This window comes from Beta vulgaris, chromosome 1, assembly GCF_026745355.1.
Source record: "Beta vulgaris subsp. vulgaris cultivar EL10 chromosome 1, EL10.2, whole genome shotgun sequence".
NCBI lineage: Eukaryota > Viridiplantae > Streptophyta > Magnoliopsida > Caryophyllales > Amaranthaceae > Beta > Beta vulgaris.
Genome location: NC_079202.1, coordinates 2,310,705 through 2,332,455, shown reverse-complemented (window position 1 = coordinate 2,332,455; position 21,751 = coordinate 2,310,705). Strand labels below are relative to the sequence as shown.

Sequence of the window (21,751 nt, the reverse complement as noted above, 5' to 3'; positions counted from 1 at the left end):
AGAAAGCTTGTGCTCAAATAAAGTGGAAGATTTTGTGTATCAAGTTCAATTGTTAAATATTAATAAAGTGGAAGAGTTTGACTTCTATAATAGAGAGTACTGAATGATAATCAACATTTAGGTTTTAAAATTTTATCAATACAATATTAATATGAAATTCAAGTTTTTTTTTCTGATTGTGTTAATCAAGTTATATTTTTTAATTTAATTTTTTATTAGAGTTTTTCACACATATGTAAGAAAAGGAAATAATTCTCCTTAATTTAATATTTTATTAAAATTTCAAATTCAATTCTATTGTTAACTTGTTCAATATATATGTCAATTAGGAAGAAGAAAGATTATATATGACAATTTAAACTCATTAAGGGTACAAAAATGATTAAAAGAGACGGTCTAGTTTTAATATAAAAGTAGTAGACCTAGTCACTAAATGGATTAAATTAGTCACCGAAATAAATTAATCTAGTCACTATTGGGCTAATTTTATTTTTAATATTGGGCTTACCATTGTCTAATATTAATTTAAAAGCAGACAATCTCTTACAAGACAAACTCTTAAAGGTATACCTGACTTTTTATAAGGTGACACCATCTTCCTCCCCTTTCACTTATACTTCGAGTGTGTTCTCTTAAACTTACAAAATTAAGTTTCAGGTCCAATAAGTTCAGATAAGTTCAGATAAGTTGCAATCAGTTCCAATCAGGGCAATAAGTTCCAATCAGGTATAATATAAGGTCCAATAAGTTTCAATCAGATGCAATAAATTCCAATCAGGTCTAATAAGGTCCAATAAGTCATAATCAGGTGCAATACATTTCAATCAGGTTTAATCAAGTCCAATAAGGTCCAAATAGTCAATGTTTAATAAACACTTGTATTATTGTCAATTATTTTATAATTTATATCACTATTAGCTGATTATGTTATTATTAGAATTTTAATTAAAGTACCACAATGATTATATAGTATTATACTTGTATTATTGTCTATTATTTTATTAAATATTTGTATTATTGTCTATTATTTTATTATTCATATTACTATCAGCTGATTATGTTATTATTAGAACTTCTTCTTAAAGTATCATAATGTATAGTATCATACTGGTATTATCGTATATTATTTGATTATTCATATTACTATTAGCTGATTATATTTATTATTAAAAAATATTATAATCATGGTCAAATAAGGTTAAAAATAATAATCATTATAATTACAATATTTTGCAATTCGTCTTTAATTAACTAGAGATAACATGTTTTCATTACTAATAACAATGAAAGATAAATGAAAGTGGAGTGAGAATTAATGAGTTCTACTACCTTAGTCATAAATTTTTCATATGTGCCAATTTCTCACTTGTTAGCAATAAATGTTAATCAACTTTTGATTTTCTACAAGAGCTTGATGAAATCAAAACAAGACTATTAGATATATCAGTGGTGAAAGTTAAGTATAGACAAATATATAAATAGTAAATTTATTTTGTTAAATTATTTATCATAAGAGATAATTAATAATTAGTTTTTTTAAAGGACTTTTAATAATTATTACTTCATAATAAATTTTGAGGGGTAGTATTTACATTAGGGGTAATCTTTATGTTATTACTCATCAATTTTTTTGTCTAATAAGGTCAAATAAGTTTCAATCAAGTCCAATAAGGTATAATAAGTTTCAATTAGGTCCAATAAGTTTCAATCAGGGCCAATAAGGTCTAATAAGTTTCAATCAGTTCCAATCAGGTTCAATCAGGTCCAATAAGTTGAATCATGTCCAATCAGGTTTAATAAGTTCAAATCAGTTCAATTCAGGTTCAATAAGTTCAGTTCAGATAAGTTCAGGACCAATAAGTTGAAGAGAACGCACCCTTCCTCTGTTTTTTAATAAATGTTATATTTCCCTTAAAGTAAAAATATCATAATGAATGCTACATACCATAAATGGATCATTTTTCACCATAAAAATTTTAAAATACTATTAAAAAATGGGTTATGCTATATGCAGTCCTTAGGGTTGCATATAAGACATAAATACACTACTTAAAATGAAAATAAGTTTGTGAATTTATGAATTTTTTTTTGCATCAATCGATGTAATAAATGATCAATTAATGCAACTTATTTCCATTTTTAGCTTCTTATATACAGCCCTTAGGGCTTCATATAGCTTTTCCCTTAAAAAATTGATGGTCCCCTACTTTTCCTTTTAAAATACTCATACTTTTTCTTTAACACATGTTTTTTTTATCGGTTTTTTCACCATATACCCCTAACAATTTTTTTTTACCGTATACCATTTCAACTTTCCAAATTCACCATATACCCCTCACTTTCGAAAAATACATCAACTTGCCCTTAATAACTAACGACGTTAATGTCCGTTAGTCATTGACCCCCTAATAACCCCCTAACCCCTAATCTAAGTCAAACCCTAACCCATTCCCAAAATCTAAGTCCCTAACCCTAACCACCCTTCCCCCACCCCTTTCCTTTCCCCCCCACTGCCCCACCAACCCAACAGCCCCCTCCCTCATCCCCACCACCCCGACCCCATCACCCTCGCGGCAAACCTCGACCCCAGCACTCCGCGGCAGACCCCGACCCTAGCACCCCCGCGACAGACCCTGACCCGAGCACGCCCGCAATCCCAACCCCTTGCTCGCGCTGCACCCTCGCACAGCAGTCGCAACATGAACACCCTCGCTGCCGACAGCCTCCACCGAAACCTGTCCACAACTGCGCCACCTTTCTCCCCCTGCTGCTCTGCCTTTCTCCCCCGTGCACTCCTTTGCTCCAATCGCCTTTCTCAAGTCGCAGACTGTCGGGGAAGGGGGTGTCAGTGGGGGAGTGAAGGGGAGGGGGGTCCGCAAAGGAAGGGGGTCGCAGGGGAAGGGGAGGGGGTCGACGGGGAAAGGGGATGCATCGGGGGTGGTGGTGGAGAAGGGGTGAGAAGAAATAGGGTGGGGCAGGGGTGGTTGGGGGTGGTTAGGATTAGGATTAGAGTTAGGGTTTGATTTAGGTTAGTTAATTATGATTAGGACCTAATGACTAACGGAAGTCTAACACCGTTAGTCAAAAGGGCAAATTGATGTATTTTTCGAAAAGTAAGGGGTATATGGTGAATTTGGAAAGTTGAAAGGGTATACGGTACAAAAAAAAATTTGTCAGGAGTATATGGTGAAAAAATCTTTTTTTATTCAAAAAGTGGTGGTCCCCTACTTTCTCTCCCTACATTTCTTAAAAACTCCTACTCACTTTCTCTATGTAGCATCTATAAAAAAAAAGGGAAAAAGTATAATAGAAATAAGTTGAAAATATTATATCTAAGTATGAATAGTGTCAAGATTCTAAGTGACAAAAATACAAAAAACAAAAGGAGTACTTAAATAAGGGGATTTTTGTTTCCTTTTCTACATTTCCTATAAATTTTCATATCCAAACATAGTGTAAATGAGAAACTCAACTCATATATCATAAGGCAATAAATGAGAAACTCAACTCATATATCATAAGGCAATAATCACTGATAATTGCCCATCTTTAACGTTTGAAATGCCCATAATTACTTATGATGACCCATCTATATATCTATCTATCTATATATAAAGCTAAGTACATAATGCTTATTTGTCAAGTTAATATCAATTCCGCCAAATGTCGTCTCCACAATTATCCTCACATTTTCAATGCCACGTGTCGTCTCTATCTCTAAATTTGATGATGGGTAGACTCCAGAATCAATCCATGCATGTGCCATGGTCATATAAGTTTTGGAAATTAAAAGTAATTGGATCAGTTATAGTAAATTGATTATAAAAGGTAATAATTTGGTTCCTTAAATCAAGGAAAGATTGATTTGGTTGAAAAAAATTATTATATTTAACTTCCCTTTTCATTTGCCAAATCAATGGATTGTATAAAATGTCTTGATTAAGCACAAGATTGTTCAACACCAAAAAAAAAGAGGCAAGATTGTGTTCCTCGAGAGAAATGCAAGAGATTTTAAAACTTTCTCCAGTTATATATATACGATATTATTATGCAGAAATTTTCGAGGCACCATTGCACACACAAAATAAGGGTATTCCAGCAATAAATACAGAATAGGATAGAAAACTGGAGAGTACCGGTGGCTTCAAGTTCGACAAAAAAAGCTGAGAAAAATATAGTTGTGCAAATGAAAATGAGTTGGACTTAAGAGAGTCCCAATTGAGAAAATTGGTCTAGATATTAAGAAAAAGATTTTTTTGGTGAATAATCTGGAAGATCTAGGATGGTGGATTGATTGAAATCATGTTCGTATCATTTGGTGAACTTCATTGAAGAAATAGGAAATGGATTTCTAAATATTATATGGAGAAAAGAAAACGGGACGACATTCTAAAGAATAGAGAGAGAAAAGGAGAAATTGTTTTACTATATATTTGTAATACTAATACTGAGTACTATAATAAAAAGCTTTTTTTAAGATAGTATAATACAAAGCTAGGATAATTAAAGAAATTTTATGTTATTGAGGTACACCAATAACTACGAAGATAAAATACTTAATTGATATATTGGGAATGATACTCATCTTCGCAGATAAAGTGAGGTAAATGAAATGAGAAATGATAGACCTGTAACTTAATAAGTTACGGACTTTTATTTTTGGAGGATAAGTTATTGACTTAATCATTCACACTATATCAATCAAGCATATATTGAATCAATCAACCACCTTAAGCATTGTGAATTTTCGCCATAAATAAGACAAGTTAGGGAATGTTATCTTTGGCATAAAACAGCTGAACTGAACTGAGCTGAATTTAATTAAACTGAATTGAATTTAATTGAATGTAATAAATATATAAATAATACTTAAACAATAATAATATGAATATTAAATAATTATAATGATAAGTAATAATAATAGTATTTGGATATTTTTAAATGATAGTTATGAATAACTAATATTAATAATCATAAAATAATAATAATAATTAATGATAATAATTAAAGATACTAATGATAATTAATAATTATTATTTTATATTATTTGTATTAATATATTAATAAATGATGATGATTATATCATAACAATAATAAATAAGAAGTAAATTGAACTTACTATTTTAATAATTAGATTTAATAATATAATAATATTTAGTAATAAAAAGAATGATTTGGTCGGACGCGTAAAATTACATCATAAACCATTTTGACGCAATTGATTGGTTTATGGGCTAAAAAACGTGGCTTTATTTGTGTTTTTTACCTAAATCATATTCCTTCTAATAAATAGTAATAATAATGAGTAAATCTATAATAAACAAAATAATAATAATAATAATAATAATAATAATGCTTAATAATAGTGATATAAAAATAAATAATAATAATAATTATAATAAGAGTAATTAGTAAAATAAATTAGACCAACATAATAATAATATTTAACAAAATGGTTATAAAAGAATGGAGCTGAACAGAACTGAACTGAAAATAAGCTGGGGAGAATAGGCCCTTAGGGCCTGTTCACTTCGGCATAAAACAGCTGAACTGAACTAATATGAGCTGAACTGAGCCAGTTTTAAACTATTCTCATTACAAGATTCTAAATATTTTTAATCACAATACCATAATAAATATTTCAACCTATTACGAGATACACCTCATTCACGAGTATGTTGGAATGTAAATATAGAAGTTTGAAATTGTTCTACAATACAATTCTAAAAATCGAAAAGAATATGGAAAAGAACACAGGTCATATGGTGATTAAGAAATAAAAGGCAAATCAAGACAAAATATGCCATATTTGTATAATTTTCTTGAGTGATTGTCTATTTAAATTAATTTTTTCACTTAGAAATTTAGAGATAACCCCATTCATTGTGATGAAAATCATGCTATATAAAACTTTGAGATCATTTTTTTAATACAATTTGGATGATAATCATATCATAAAATAAAAATAAAAAATTTGTAATAAGATAGTTTAATAAGAGAGAGGAGTTGAGCGGACTGCAGAAAGCAAGGAGTGAAAGTTGTTGCATGATGAGTGACAGTAGTGCTGCGCATTTGTTTTTATATGAGCCTCTGTATAAAACGATAGGCAGAACAAAAGCTTCTTCATTCAACTTTTTTTTGGTTTTAAGAAAGTTTTTTTTGCTAAGCAAGTAATTATATTAATTAGAGCAAACAGTTACAACCTAAAACCAACCAAGAGAAAGCAAACCTTTGCTTAGAAAAAAAAAATGGTTGGTCACATGTTTTATCATGACATTAGCTACATCAATCACTGAACATACGGGTCATAAGTCGGTTTTAAAATTTATTTTTAATACACGATATGATTATAAAACTTGAAATCAATCAGCTACTATTCAAATCATGATTTTAGGAGAAACATCCTAAAATCTTAAATTTATAAACAAAGTATTCCCCCGCATTTTAATGTGTTTTTTTGTTTCATTTACGTAATTATAAATGTATATATCACGATTACAATATTTTTAAAGTTTAAAATGTTGTAACAAAGGATTTTATATATATATTAAATATAATTTTACATTTTATATTCTTTTAATCTTAAATACATGGAGTTCTAATAATCACGGATTCAATATATTTCGAATAAAAACAACTACTTAATATACAAAATAATGTTGTCGTACATTATATACGACTCCAAACCATTTCTACATAAAACCTCCCGTGCATTTTTGCACGGGTGGAAAGCTAGTATCTATATATAAATATATTAAAAGGCTTTCCTAAGGAAGGAATGGTGCCACATGGCGCTCTTCCTAGGTGTAATATTCCGAATTTTCAAAGCTTATTTTATTAATTATTAAGGTTTAATATTATTTTTAATTAAATTTATTTTTATGATAATGCAATTTTATTTGATAATTATGTTTCTTAAAATAATAATTTTATTTAGTTTTGATTTATTTAACAAGTTTCAATTGAATCATTTACTTGTTTTATATTATTCATTTCATTATTTCTAAATGATTTAATTTATTTGGTTATGGATATCCTTGTACAAGTTGTCCATCTATTTCTTAGCAATCCACACAAAGCCTAATACCAAGTCCGTAGCCATATGTCTTTTTAGCCAAAAGAAAAGTTAAAATTATAAAAAAAAAGGTGAAAGCTGATTTCACCATCTTCTTCCCCTCCCTTAGGGTAAGCAGTTGGTCTTGTAAGAGACCGTCTATTTTTAATTTAAAAGTAGGCGCGGCCCAAGCCCAATATTAAGAAGAGAATAGATCATATTTCTTAATATAGTGACTACTTTAATCTATTTAGTGACCATTTTAATCTATTTAGTGACCATTTTAATCTATTTATTAATAACATTCTTTAATTTATTTAGTGACTGATTTAATCCATTTAGTGACTAGCTTAATCCATTTTGTAAGACTGACGGACTATTTTTAAAAATTGTTTGTTCTAATTCAAAATTTAGAAGGGAAATAAAAGGAGAAGAGAATGGACGACTAGGATGGTGCAAGATACCTAAAAATAGTGTTAGGTTAGAGAGAAATTGAATGGGCTTCTTAGGAGAACGTAGGTTTACATTGTCTAATTTTATATTAAAATTAGACCGTCTATTATAATAATTTGTGTAGGGTAAGTTTATTGCAAGAATCTAAGACTATATTTCAAACTCTGTCACATCAGTGTTCACTAATTCAGACTCACTTTAGTCTTTCAAAACTTTTACACTTTATCCCTAAACTATAATCAAGACTCACTTTTTTAATTACCAATCAGATTTTTCTTTTCTTTTATTTGGACTAATTTATAAAAAGATCCAATAGAATTGAGACACATAGTAAGGGAGAGTCTTGACATAGTTTTGGAAATCAAAACTCATTTTAAGACTTTATGGAGTCTTAAGGTACTTTATTGCACGAGACCAACAAAAATCTAAAGTCAAGACTCCCTTCAAGACTTGCAATTAACTTACCCTTAGCTTCTCTCACGTCTGAATTTCAGCACAGAGGAGCCAAATTTTCAACACAAAATTTCAGCTTTGTCAGTAAGGAATTGAATTTCAGTCCACAAATATCAGATTTTAGGGGTAAATTTTCAAAGGCTAAACATCATAGCTCTCACACCTCACCTCCACCATTAATGGAGCCTGACAAAAGTTCAAAATTTCTGACCTAACTCCTCTATAAATACTGACCTTCATTCACCAATATGCTCAAGCAAACAATCTAAAAAGGTTTGCTTCAATTCTTCATCTTCTTCCTTCATTTCCGATTTTGATTTTGAAAATTAAAAATGAAATTAAAATCCACCATTAACACATTCTCCGATTCTTTGGACCACCGCACTACCACTCGAGAAACCGCCTTGAACCACCAAGTCGCCACCCAACCACCACAGAACCGCCAACCACCGCAAGCCCTTCCTTCCCTTCGCGCAGCCCCTGCTGTCACCCTTACACTCGCGCCCAGCCACCACAAAAACCATTAGCCTCCCTCACTCACCACCTAAACCCGACACTGCCTAACTCTCGCCTGAGCTTGGCCGTGTGCCGACCAAAATCGAACCACTACAAATTCCTTCGCTTCCCCTGTTTCGCTCTCTCTGTCGCTTCTCCTTTCGTTCCTCCTTGTGTCGTTTCTCAATTTGAGAAACTGATGTTTTAAAACATCTTTTTTTTCCTTTTAATTTATTTGTGTTTTAATTAGTTTTATTTGTTTACTTTCATTTTTAAAACTGAAACTCATAACTTTCTTAAATTAGCCTACTTTATTAAGTTAGTATGTTTTAGTTAACTTAGTATTTTATAACTTGAAACTGTTCCTTGATTTTCTAAAATAAAATAAGGAGTATAATAAAGTTAGATTTCTATGTTCAAATATTTGTTTAAGTTAATAAAAATGAAGTTTAAGTAATCTTTTATTTCTTAAAATGATTTCATTATTGACTTGAAAACTATAAACTTTGATTTATAAACTCTCTTAAAATCATCAAGAATTTCTTTAAGTTATTTGAATTATTTAAATTATGCATACATAAAAAGAGGTTATTTAGGAACTAACTTAGATCTCGTTAATATCTATTGTAGACTCCAATTTCGTAGACGAGGAATATCAAGAGTACTAATCCGTTAGTGAACTTAATTTTGGGCACACATCACGAGGTAATCTCCGATGTCCATCTAAACATAGATCCGATAACATAAAACGCATTGATTACGTGATTATGTGCTTATGAAATTTATAAGTATGGACTATAGTTATGGATTATCGACTTAATGCGGATTATGAATATGAAGGACAAAATGGACAACGATTATGGATTTAGATTATGAATCATGACTATGCATGGACGATGTACGATATGACAATGATGTTTATTATAACGTTATTATCATCGATTATTAATATCAACTTAATCACTAATCTTTTACATCCGTTATTAAAACTATTTAATGTCATTCAGTAATGTTGTTGTTGTTGTTATTATTATTATTATTATTATTATTATTATTATTATTATTATTATTGAGACTTTATGAAAGTTGGAATAAATAAGAGCTTGTGATCATGAATCTGAAGTACTAAATGAACTCAAGTGACGATTGTGTATATGAAATGAGTTACTGAAATTGCTATGAATGGATTGAGATTATGATGGATGAAATATGTTCACCCTGGATTAAACAAGATGACGTAAATGTGTATGTGATTTATGTGATGACTTGAATAAAAGATGTTAATCATGTAAAGTGAAATATCAGAGGGAAATAATGAATAAGTTGTCCTATATGAGAGGTTCAACGGCCCCTATAGGTTCTCTGGTTACTATGCTTATTATTCTATTATTGTCTTCCTTCTATCTTGTTGTGATCCAAGTAAAAGGGGTGTGCACACAGGACTCTATTATTATGGCCATGGTGTTATTCGTAGGTGGTTACAGGGGATTGACCCCGGCTTACTGGCGTTCTCTTTCCTCTCCTTGAATAACTGAATTAGTTATGTGATTATTCAGTGTATATATATATGTGTATATGTGTTATGACTTCCAAGCCTATTAACCCACTATTTTACAAAATATATTCAACTTAAGTATTTTACGGGATGGAGTTGAAATTACTCAGTTTTTCTGATTTTTGGGAGCTTGTCTCTCTTGTCTCTTATTAATAATGTATTTGTGCAGGTGGGTGATCGACGGGGGAACCAAAGGAATATCATTTAGAGTTGTCATCCACTTAGCATATGATTAGCTTCGCTGGAACTCTAAAACACTTAATTAATTAATAATATTTCATGAACGATTTACTTGGTTGTAAGAATTAATTAATTTGAGTTTAGTATGTTTTAATTTAGCCTTGCATTTATTTCCAAGGAGATAAGTGCGGCGGTAGCGCCACCCATCGAATCGAACCCTCGTGGATATTTCCCCCAAATCTCGAGTTCTATCAAATAAAGAAGGGTTCGGGTCGGCTGGGGTGTTATACTAGGGGGGTTTTTACTTTTATGTAATCCATGTAGAATAAAAAATTTAGAAATTGCATAGTACAAGATTTGATCCAATGACCTCAAGTTCATATACTAAAGTTTTAACCACTAGACCAAGTTGTATTTAGTGTTAACATTTTAAACTACAATATTAATAAGAGAACTTTTTCCTTATCCGAGGCATAACCTAAACCTAACAACTAATTAATGTTTGAAATGTTGCTATCCAAATATAGGTTAGTAGGAGCTCACTCTTTCCCTTCTCTCACCTCCTTCCCTTCTCTCTTTTTCACTCCCTCCGTTTTCCCTCCAAAACTACTATCCAAATAAAATCTCTCTGTATTTGTTTGCTTTAAGGTGTTGAACTTGATTGATCATTTGGTTGTTTATATTGTGTATTATTTGTCACTTCAATCGGGTAAAGATCATATAAATCTGCGCTCTTGACCTAGTTCTAACTAAACCTAATTTCGTTGAACAAGTTTGGGAGAACCACTATCCTCATGAAGTGGCTCCTTATGTATTGATGATGGACAATTTGTCCCTTTAATATATGATAGCTTGCTTTTCCCCTCAAAAAAAAAAAAAAACACTAAACCTAACTTTGTTTAATATTAAATATGGAAACACGTGTTTTGTAGCTATAAGGGAAATATTGTAGAATATGCTCTTTCGTGATTGTCCTTCACAATTCTCCCCTAAAATAAAAAAAAAGGTTCACAACTCTCCCTTAAAATATTTGTTGGTGGCTCTCATCCTTATTTTGTCCATATCGCTAACCCTTTGAGTGTCAAGTCAAACCCCATTCCTATGCAATCCCTAATTTGTTCAAAACATAATGCTCACCCTTGTATCTTGATGTCTTCATTTGGGAACTCAAATAGAGTGCATTCTTTATAAGGATGTAATGTTTTCAAGGATGGATGTTTTAAAACGAAGAATGGAAGGAGCTTAAAAAAAAAGGTCAATTCTATAATTCATTATTAATAACTATTCCTTAAGCACAAGCTTTCACACCTTGCATAGTTCCACATTGTTATAGTGATGAAACCTAAACTTGCTAAACTCAACTCAATAAACACAGGTTTATTCATCATACAACCAGGTTTACCATGTTTATTGTACACCCAGATTAATTTTGCTCATTTATTCATTTGAAACTCTCATTTTTATTATATTTTAGCCTGATCCTCCTAAATGTATGATAAAATTTGTACAATAAACACAATCTATGGTTGAGATTAGCCCTTGAGGCTCTACTTTGTTGAGCCATAAAGTTGAAGTGGTCAATCTTAATTTCAAATTCACCAAACCATGAATCTGTCTCATGCTCAAGGCAGGGGGCACTCAGGCATAGAGTAAGTCCAACATGCTCTTCGTTTTCTAAAAGTTAAGGCACGAGAGAATACATTGCCTTGTTCTTCTTGCCTTCTTGGACTTTTTGACCACCCTAAGCCAAAGCAAATGTACACAGATATTGTGCTTGATCTTCTAAAAGTTTTAGCTTTGGAACACTAGAAAAATAAGGATTTTCTTTTTAGAAGATCTTGTCATATCATGCATACATTACGGTGTCTACACTCATGGTTACTTCAGTAATTTTCACATAAAAAAAATTCCCATAAATTTAGGAATTAATTTGACATTTTATTTCATTTAGGGAACATGCCATTTTAAATTATAGGATCTAGATTAATTTCCCATTTGAATTTAGAAATTACTAAAAAGTATAGTATCATGGGATTGTCCATTTAGAAGGAAACATCCTTTTTGTTTTAGGATCCTCATCCATCATCCATCATCCATCATCCATCATCCATCATCCATCATCCAATCAGAATTTTACTTTAATCTTTTTAGTCTCATGAGTTCTTTCGGTGCATTCTCTTAGGTAGATAGTTCAAACCTGAAATCTTTTGCGCAACTTTTTCCACGTCATTATGTCCCATATATGAATTACTTTGCATCATCAACAGTCAAAACCAAGACTTATTTGGTTCCACCGTCTTTTGGTAAAACCTGCACAAGTTCGATCCCTCAAATAATATCATATTTCTTTTATTTTCATATACTCACGACGTTGAAATGTGCACGAGTACCAAGAAAAAGAAAGGACAAAGATAAATAAAAACAAAGTCCTATCTACTAAGAGAAAAAAATAAATACATTACCAAAAATGTCAACATTACAAGTAACAAAAAGACGGAAGAAGTCATTAGATTAAAGGTCCAAAACAGATCATGCACGCAAGATTTTAAAACTTGTGACTTTGTTCGCTCCACCTAAAATAAGGTGGTTTAATTTGAATATATTAAGATCTCATTTTATTTGAATTAAAATCTCGTTTGATATAGATTCATCTATAAACTACTTGGGTACGCAAAACAAGGAACAAAATAGTTCATGTAGATCGATTGAAATATGTCATTCACAAGATCACCAATTGAAATGTAAGCATGCGTATATGATATATGAGACTAGCCCCTCGCGATTAGGGTGTGAAGAAGATGTTCCCCAGGTATTGATGTCCAAGTCAAGAGCCAAACTAGACAAGAGCACTGAAATAGCACTACACTTATTTTTGCAGGACTTTGGGCAATCTGGAAATCTAGGATCAACATCATCTTCTTGAATGACGAGGATTTAATTCCATGTGCACTGTGCAACAATGGAACTGATCATAGCTTGGCAAAGCAGATGTGGGACTCCAACAAGAAAGAAGCATTAACGTGAATAAAAATCGCACAATGGTGAGGGCTTTGACACTCCCTGCATATAATTTCAATGTGGGCTCGAAAACTCGAGATACCTCAGCCATATAGTGGAAGTAGATGGAGCTTGGAAAAGGAACAAGAAGTCCAAGACAACAAGCAAAACAGGGATGGGATGGGATGGCATATTGGCATCTCATCAACATTTTTAACTCCCAAATTATCCGCTCCATCAGTCATACCACATTTAAACTGCAATCCATAGCGCAGTAACAGGGATCCTTATAGGACTAGAGTGTGAAGATGAACAGAACATTATTGACATAGAACGAAGAAGCTTGACAGCTTCCCTTTACAGCTCGATAAAATCCCAAGAGAGTGTGATTGACCTTTGAATTTTCCAAACCATCAGACCTTGCCCTTGGATCTTCACTGAGATTTATGGCAAAATATAGCAACATTGCGATGTTCAAATTAATGATCATCTCCTAACGCGTAGTTAGTTAGTTCAGTTGTGTGGATGGCAAAAGTGAGAATAACAAGACAGGATAGGACTGTCGAATTAAACAAAAAAAACGACAGGATGGGAAGGGATAAATTATCGGGTCTGACCCTATTACATCTACAGAGTGTTGGGCCCAGTAAGTGTAAATTCTTATTGTAGATATGTATGGGATGTACCTGCATACTAATTACCATTTGGATGAAGAAAAATTTCAGTATTAGCAAAGGGATACATGATCATTTAAACATATATTACCATCTCCAAAGATTTAGATACAACAAGTATATTCATGAGGCAAATTGAATTGACACTGGAATAAATCATACAGATTTCAGGCATGAAGTCACTTGTCACCACCTCCTGACCAATGATGTCAGCAGCTGCGGCAAATAACAAAGATATTGTTTTTAATAAACATGCACTGAGTGAATAAAAATATAAAGAATTACATCACAAATGATGTACCAATGGAGGGTGGCAAGATATAAAGAAGCGGGATAGATTGGATCGCAGCAACCGGGCGGTTGTAAAAGACTAATGACAAATTGTTTGTTAGCACTTAGCATACAATGGAGATGAAGGACATCTAGGTATTCCACTTCCATGGACCCTCTTTCTTCTTTGCTAACAAACCATTTGTTGATTAGCCACGCTTTATGTGACCCTCAAAGGCATAAAAGAAGTGCATCAGTTTTCCACCTATCTGGAAGCAGACTGATGTATATTATATCTTCTCTTAAGGGTCTACGACTAGTTTTAGATGTTCCTACCCTGGCATCACTACAAAGTACAAACTAAATACTCACACAAGGTATCAGCATTTTGAAGGTAAATTGGGCATACAACAGATTCTTGAATGCCTATACTACACGATCGATCACCAAGTACCATTCATACTCCCCGCAAGATAAGATGGAAATGAGAAAAGAACAGCAGCAAACCAGCATCAAAGATTAAAGCTGCCTTCTACTGGGTCTAGGGAGCCCCCAGATGCATCTCTAACTAATAGTGATTAGAGACTGTTGTAAGGGAGCTCCTCGATAAAGTATACTAGGCTTAACATATCTTACTTAAGTGCTTTTCCTGGATGACTGAGAAAGTATATAGCCAGGGTATATATATAGAAAGAATAATAATTAACGAAGAAAGAACACTTATTGTCCTAACTTCAACTTCCTTTAGTAAGCAAAGCTTTGTCATAATGTCATAACTGTTCGAGGTTTAACACCCCTGAGAATTCAGCAGATGAAGAAATTTGACTCAAAGCCCAAAGGTATGAGACTTTCAAGCTACTCGGTAAGACGGGAGTCCTTGAAAATATTTGCTCTGGAAATCTTTAATGGTTAACATGATAGTGATATACTTCCAATGCATCTAAATACTTGACAAACTTCTGTAGGCACGCTTCCCAAAGCACAACTTTAGTCAATAATATCTCTAATTCCCTATAAATAGTAATTATGAAAAGGCTGATATAATGAAAGTATATATTGAAACGAATCTTACGATCCCACATAAACATATCATCCTTCATATATATAATATATAATATATATATATATATAATATATATATATATCCTTACGTAGAAATCAAATGGTGCCAAGTATTTTAAAACGAATGAAGGATTTTATATAGCTGACAACTACTAGAGACTAGAGGGGTATGCAATGGAAGAATTTGATACCTCAAACAGTTCAAATGGACTTCCACGTTTGTACATATCATCTTTCTTGCTCTTGTCTCTAGGAAGAATCTGGAACAATAGTGTCCTCCAACCAATTAACAGAACTGCTGTGCTTCCTAGAGTCACCAAAATAAAATTGGTGGGAGGAAAATGTGCTGAAGTTAATGCCCGTATACCCAATCCGATCTGCCAAGAAAGCCAAAAACAAAAAATGTACAATGAGAGGCAAAAAGAAAGTACGATTTTACATCCATTTATAATAGCAATTTTTCAAAAGCTTCAAGCATCATTTAAACATCTAGTCAGAAGACATGAATCAGGAAAAATACAAGAACATGAGATATAAAACTAAAACTCACACTTCTCCACTATGATTGTCATGGTGGACGTCTAGCAGTCTCCAAGAACCACTTTTAGCCAGAAGTTTCTCTCAAAACTTTATATCATTGATGGGAGATATAAATTAAAAGTTGTACCTTGTCACTTGTGGTTACCACTTCTAAATTCTTTAATTTGAAGTATCTTGTATCAAGGTTATGGTCAAATAGTTATAAGCATGACCAAAAAACTAAAGATTGGAATCAAGGTGCTAGTGTAACTTCAATTACAAGTTGCACATCCATATTTTACTGACTTCAAAATAGATATAGTTTGAATATGAACCAAATTAAATATGAATTATTTATGTACCAAAGGAGCAAGGACTCATAGAATGGTACTTCACCCACTAAAATTACCATATTCAAGTCCAATATGTATTCAACAACTCAAATGGATAAGGATATTTAGGTGATATCCCTGTTATATTATAGGAAGTTGTAGAAGAAAATTTTCTATACCCATGTTGGGCTACATGGGTACAATTAACTACCCGAAAACTTTTGAAGAGTTTAATCAACATCGACAAATGATTGAAAAGGGTTGTATCCAATAATTACAGAACATCCCTGTAAATGTTTAATCAGGTAGCTATTGAGCACACTGATGACTCAGTTACAAATAGTTCAAAAAACAAGCACCTCACCAACAAATACTGTTTAAATCCTTCCTAAGTGATACCAAATCCAATCACCTAGTGCTCCCCTGCACCCCACCCCCACCTCCCCAATTTTCACCCCTCATTAGCTTCCCTCGGTTAGCTCTTTGCTTTCTTTTTCCTCATCAAAGCTTTTCTGATAATATTGCTAAATCCGATATCATATATGAAAGCCCTTCGGCTAAGGTCCGCTTTTGCCCCAAAGACATGGCAAGTTGTCAGACATCATGCAAGAGGCCCTTCAATTCAGCTTCACAGGTTAAGCGAACAATACATGGGAATTTTCTTCCAGTACCTCCACCTCCAGTTTTCAATTTTGTCTGACACCACAGCAATGCCTCCTTCCTCAATTTGTCAAAACTTTTTTGGATGGTCAGAAATACCTTACAAGTTTCTATATAGTAAAATCACGCATCTAATAGGACCCAAAAAACTGCTAAAGAAAGAGAAGTGGTAAAATATACTTCCTCCATTTTATAATAATAGCAACCTTCCAACATATACAAGGACCAAGGAGAGAAGAGACTCAGAAGAGATATAAAAAAAGAAGAACGCCATGTGCTAGGAGAGAGAAAGAGACAATATATTGCCAAAAACGTTCACATTGAAAGCAATGAAGGGCTTCATAAAATGGGAAATGTTGCAAGTATTACAAACGGAGGAAGTATATGTAAAGAACTTTCTTTTTCATTCTTGATGAAAATAGATATCAAAGCACATATGCTCTATTTGTAGGAAGAAAGTTTATCACGAAACAATGGAACACATGGAAAGGCAAAATGGCAAAGTAATGAATAATGATATAGTAACTGGAAACTTGTTTTCATGATAGAAAAGCAGGAGTAAACGATTGGTATAAATCCCTAAGACAAAACATAAACAAGCTTCCTGCTACATTCTTCCTCTAAGGAATACTGCACCATCTTTATATCATAAATTCAGACATGCTATCATCTTGTCTTAATTGATCCAAATTCCCAACACTCCTACATGAGCAAATAAAACCCAAGAGCAAATTTGCACCCTTTCAAGAAATATCTTCTTAGTGCAACTTCTATCTTAGGAATTTCACTTATCGGAGCGAATGGATTCTTAAAGCCTGGTTTACAAAAGCCACTAGGCCTATATGAGGTCTTGGATTTATCCAGACTCTCATAATTGAGTACCTTTTGTACCACATCATCAAAAATGCCACTAGCTTGCACATCCCCTTTTTGACCTAATTTTTTCTGTAGGGCATCCATGTATCCAGCAATTTTATGTTCAGGTGATTCGTTAACATCATACATGATGAGAAGTTTCACAAATTATATTTGAGTATGCTTCTGTACCAACAGAGAAGTACAGAACCTTGCTTAAGTGAGTTCAATTTGAGATAGCTGTCCTACATTCAATATTTAGGCACAAATTCTTGTTGCATTTCAACTTTTTCCATGAAGTGATTTTGGTCCTTGACCTGATGAGATCATACATTGGTGGTTCGAGGAGCAAAGAGATCACATCTTCCAATCTCGTTCAACAATCCAAGGGTAAGTTTGGAATCTCATCATTGCTAGTGGCTCTTGCACAAATGTGGCATCAAATTTACTAGTGAACAAGCTCAATCTCACGAGTCACAACCACCGAACACCCCTCTCCGAGTCTCCGTACACACTTCAAAGCTCAACAACAATAATGGAGTGAAGAAAATCAAGAAATCACTCCTTCCTTCTCCATTTGCAAATTCTATAAAGATAGTATTTCCTGATATATTCCCCTCGGATTCATGTCATGCATTATTCGGTAGACCTTAGTAACTAATAGAGGTGTGATGCATGACGAAAAGACAAATGCTTATTCATTCATGTTTGGGAGGTAAATGATTGTGCTTACTCCTTAAACCCCTACACTTAAACACAAAGAGCTCCCCTCAAAAAAAAAAACAAAGAACCTATTAGGTCAGAAAACACACACAGAGAAACCCTCTACATAAGGCGACACTGAGTTGGAAAGTGGAGAGGTCAAGGGAGCATTGTCTTCACTCGTCATCTTAATGAGAGAGGTGATTGAAGAAAGAATGCCCAACCCACCTCTTAGTGAGAGGTGATTACAAAATCCAGTGATATCTTTCCTGATGACTTCCTTGCCCTCCAAGGTTGCCACCTGATTAGAGGGATTGAACACCAAATTAATCTTATTCTTGGTTATCGAATTCCTAACAAACCCACTTATCGGTGCATCCCAAATGAAGCAAAAGAACTTCCAGGGAAAATTGAAGATTTGATGCAATCCACTCGTTATTAGCTCGTTTCGTAAGAATGGAGTAAAAATGATTGCATCTATCATTCAAGTGATAGAGAATCATTTTCAGAAAAAATTAATGGTTTTAACCATTGTTACAAAAGGAAAAAAGGAAAATATCGAACTCATATATTAAGTGCTAACACTTTCTTTAATTTCCCATTAACCAAACAAGATAACTGAGTGTTTGGTTCATATGATTCAAGTATGAGGTATGGGTTGAGAATGAGCAAAACCCATACCTAGTGTTTGTTTAATAATTTGATAGACTTAAAACCCATACCTCAAACCCATACGAAATAAGGGTTTAGAAACCCAAGGGGGAAGTGGGTTTGGCTCATACCAATACCTCTAGGTATTAAATAGAAGAAAAAATTTCATTCTCAAATAAAACCAAACACATGGTATTAGGTATCAAGTTCTGCAACAAATCCAATACGCCCTCCCATAGTGGTCACCTATCAGAGACGTGGCAAGAATAGAGGTACAAGAATAGAGGTACTAAAGGACAGAAGGAACAACGGTCACCTGCCAGCACTGTGAGGGCAGAGAATAATCAGCCTGCAATGACAGAGGATATTCAGGGAATATCAGAGGAGATTCTGAAATAGGTGAGCTGGATGATGAGGTGGATTCAAGCGGAGAGAAGAACTTAGTAGCTATAAATAAGGGAGGAGAGAAAAGGTTAAGGTATCCAGAAATTGAATAGTTACCTAGTGTGATTGGGAGAGATCTTGGCCTCTCAAAAGCCTTGACTTACCTTGTAATTTTGTTCTTCTGAAATTAATACACCATCTCTGATTTCTGTCTTACTCTTTCCATTGTTAAATCTACTGTAGCTCTGTGATTTTGTGAAGGATAGCAATAGTTTGTTACAAGTTCCAAACCTATACAACCTTGATTTCATTCCCGATTCCAAACCCATACCACTATATGAACCAAACGCCTTAATGTGCTAACACCATTAAAAGATACCAAGTACTATAGTTTGCGTAACTTAAACGAAGGTACTACAATAGAATTTGACAATGCTAAATTGCTAATATCACTAGAATCAATCATCTTCAAGAGCTAACAAGCTACATATTGCAAGGTCATGTTTTCACTGAAAAATTTGACACTGTCTATCATCCTTTTATCTGGATATTCATAATTAGATAAGCAATACATTCATAAAACAATCCCAACAAAGAGAGAAGTACAAGGGGCACTCACAGGTATACCCAAGGCCCATGATTTGGCAGCAGCCGAAACCGCCACATTCACACCATTCACCCCTCGACCATCCTCACCGTACCCTCCAAGGAAGTACGCGCTAAGAAACCATCCTGCAACAAATTCCATCCTTCAAATCAATACCCAAAAATCTCAACACTTTAAATATTTCATCAAAAACACTCAAAACTCATTCAAAATTCACAAACCTGCAATAAAAGGGTCAGCAGTACGCAGCGTTTCGGCGTCGAAAACAGGGAATCCATGACTAAACCTTCCAATTGCAGCAAACAGAAGTATTGCCAACACATCCCCACCAGCAAACAGCGCAACTTGCCTATATTCATCACAAATTCACAACCATATACTATAAAAATTCAAACAACATAATCAAAACATACCCAAAATTCCCAATAACAACAAATAAAAATAGAAAAAAAAACTTACCCCCATTTTTTAAAGCGAGAAGAAGAAGAGGGTTTATCGAATTGGATGACGCCTTCAAGAGGAACAGAATCTGGGGAGACAAAAACGGTGTCGTTGTTATCAGATAAAGGAGATGAGGAAGTAGGGGACTGTTTGGTTACAGGAGTAGAAGAATCGGATGATTTAGCAAGAATAAGAGGAAAACGAGTAATTTGAGTTGTTGTTTTGCATCTGAGATTGCGTTTGGAGAAAAGGGTGGTGGTTGGAGTAGAATGAGAGAGTTTATTGAGAGAAAATGAAGAAGATGAAGAAGTACAGCAGCTACAGCACTTGCTGCTGCTTGGAACGGAATTTACAAGCATTTTCCCCAATCCAACCCGTAGCAACTAGCGTTCACAAATGTGGAGGAAGTCGAAGATAGTGATTAGTGCCGATTTCAAACATATTGAAATACTTAATCCACGACTCACGAGCAATATTTTATATTTTAAGTGTTCACACATGGAAAAAGTGATTTTTTAGTATTATATTTGGATTTTGTGGAGGGGGATTTGATGATATTTCTATAAGGTATATCTATATTAGGTTCACTAAAATAATGGTAATAATAATTTTTATTAAAGGTTAGTTTAATTTAGAGATGGCCAACAGTGCGGGCCAATCCAGCCCAGCCCACCTCGTGGGTCGTGTGGACCGGGCCAGCAAAAATCCCGGTCCAGCCCAGCTCGAACCGTGAAATTGGTGGGTGGGTTGTGGGCCAGATTTTTTGAGCCTAGCCCACTACTAAAACCGCTCAGCTCGGACTATGAAACCTGTCCAACCCGAGCCATGAACCAGACCAGCCTAATCCAAGTAACTGTTGAACCAAATTGTGTATATTTTAATCAAATTGTATATATACTAATCAAATTGCATATATATATATATTATAATTCAATCAAATTTAAAAATAATGAAATTTCATTTATATTAATATTTGTATATATCTTTAATTCATTTTAAAGATTTTATGTAACAATAATGAATAATTTCAATGATTCTATAATTTTGAAAAAAAAAATCTCATGTCGGCCCGTCAGCCCGGTCCATCCCAGTAGACCCATGAACCGTGAAAACCGGTAACAGACCGGTGTGGGCCAAGTTTTTTCAACCCGCGGACCAGCCTGCCCAACCCATGAATTTCATGGTCCGGTCCTGGGCCGTGAAATCTCAGTCCAACCCACTACGGCCCACGGTCCGGCCCGCCCAGCCCGTACCAGTGGCCATCACTAGTTTATTTTAGCGAGTAAGTTTCGTTCAATAGATTTAAGTTCACTTCACTAAAAATCAATAAATTATATAAGAGAAAATAATAAATAATTAAATATAAGTCATTTGAGTTAAAAGATGTTTAGTTTAGCATACATAAGT

The 21,751-nt window shown here is 33.6% G+C and overlaps 1 protein-coding gene and 1 long non-coding RNA gene across 3 annotated transcripts; one reads left to right on the top strand and one right to left on the bottom strand.

The window, feature by feature from the left end:
- Positions 1-7,920: 7,920 nt before the first annotated feature.
- LOC104901720 (uncharacterized) lies at positions 7,921-13,914 on the top strand. The gene is made up of 2 exons (XR_008968839.1): positions 7,921-9,160; positions 10,180-13,914. It is a non-coding gene; the product is annotated as an uncharacterized LOC104901720 (long non-coding RNA).
- LOC104901710 (hypothetical protein) lies at positions 12,108-20,792 on the bottom strand. Of its 2 annotated transcripts, none has more exons than XM_048647661.2 (5): positions 20,363-20,792; positions 20,125-20,252; positions 19,916-20,028; positions 15,385-15,570; positions 12,108-12,500 (listed from the first exon to the last, which is right to left on the bottom strand). In XM_048647661.2, the coding sequence occupies exons 1-5, from the start codon at positions 20,701-20,703 to the stop codon at positions 12,471-12,473; spliced, it is 798 nt and encodes a 265-aa protein (XP_048503618.1). In that variant the 5' UTR covers positions 20,704-20,792; the 3' UTR covers positions 12,108-12,470. The 2 variants fall into 2 exon arrangements, with proteins under 2 accessions (XP_048503618.1, XP_010687615.1); XM_010689313.4 differs by lacking the exon at positions 12,108-12,500 and adding an exon at positions 13,915-14,077 and having other exon boundaries at positions 20,363-20,790.
- Between the last annotated feature and the right edge of the window lie 959 nt (positions 20,793-21,751).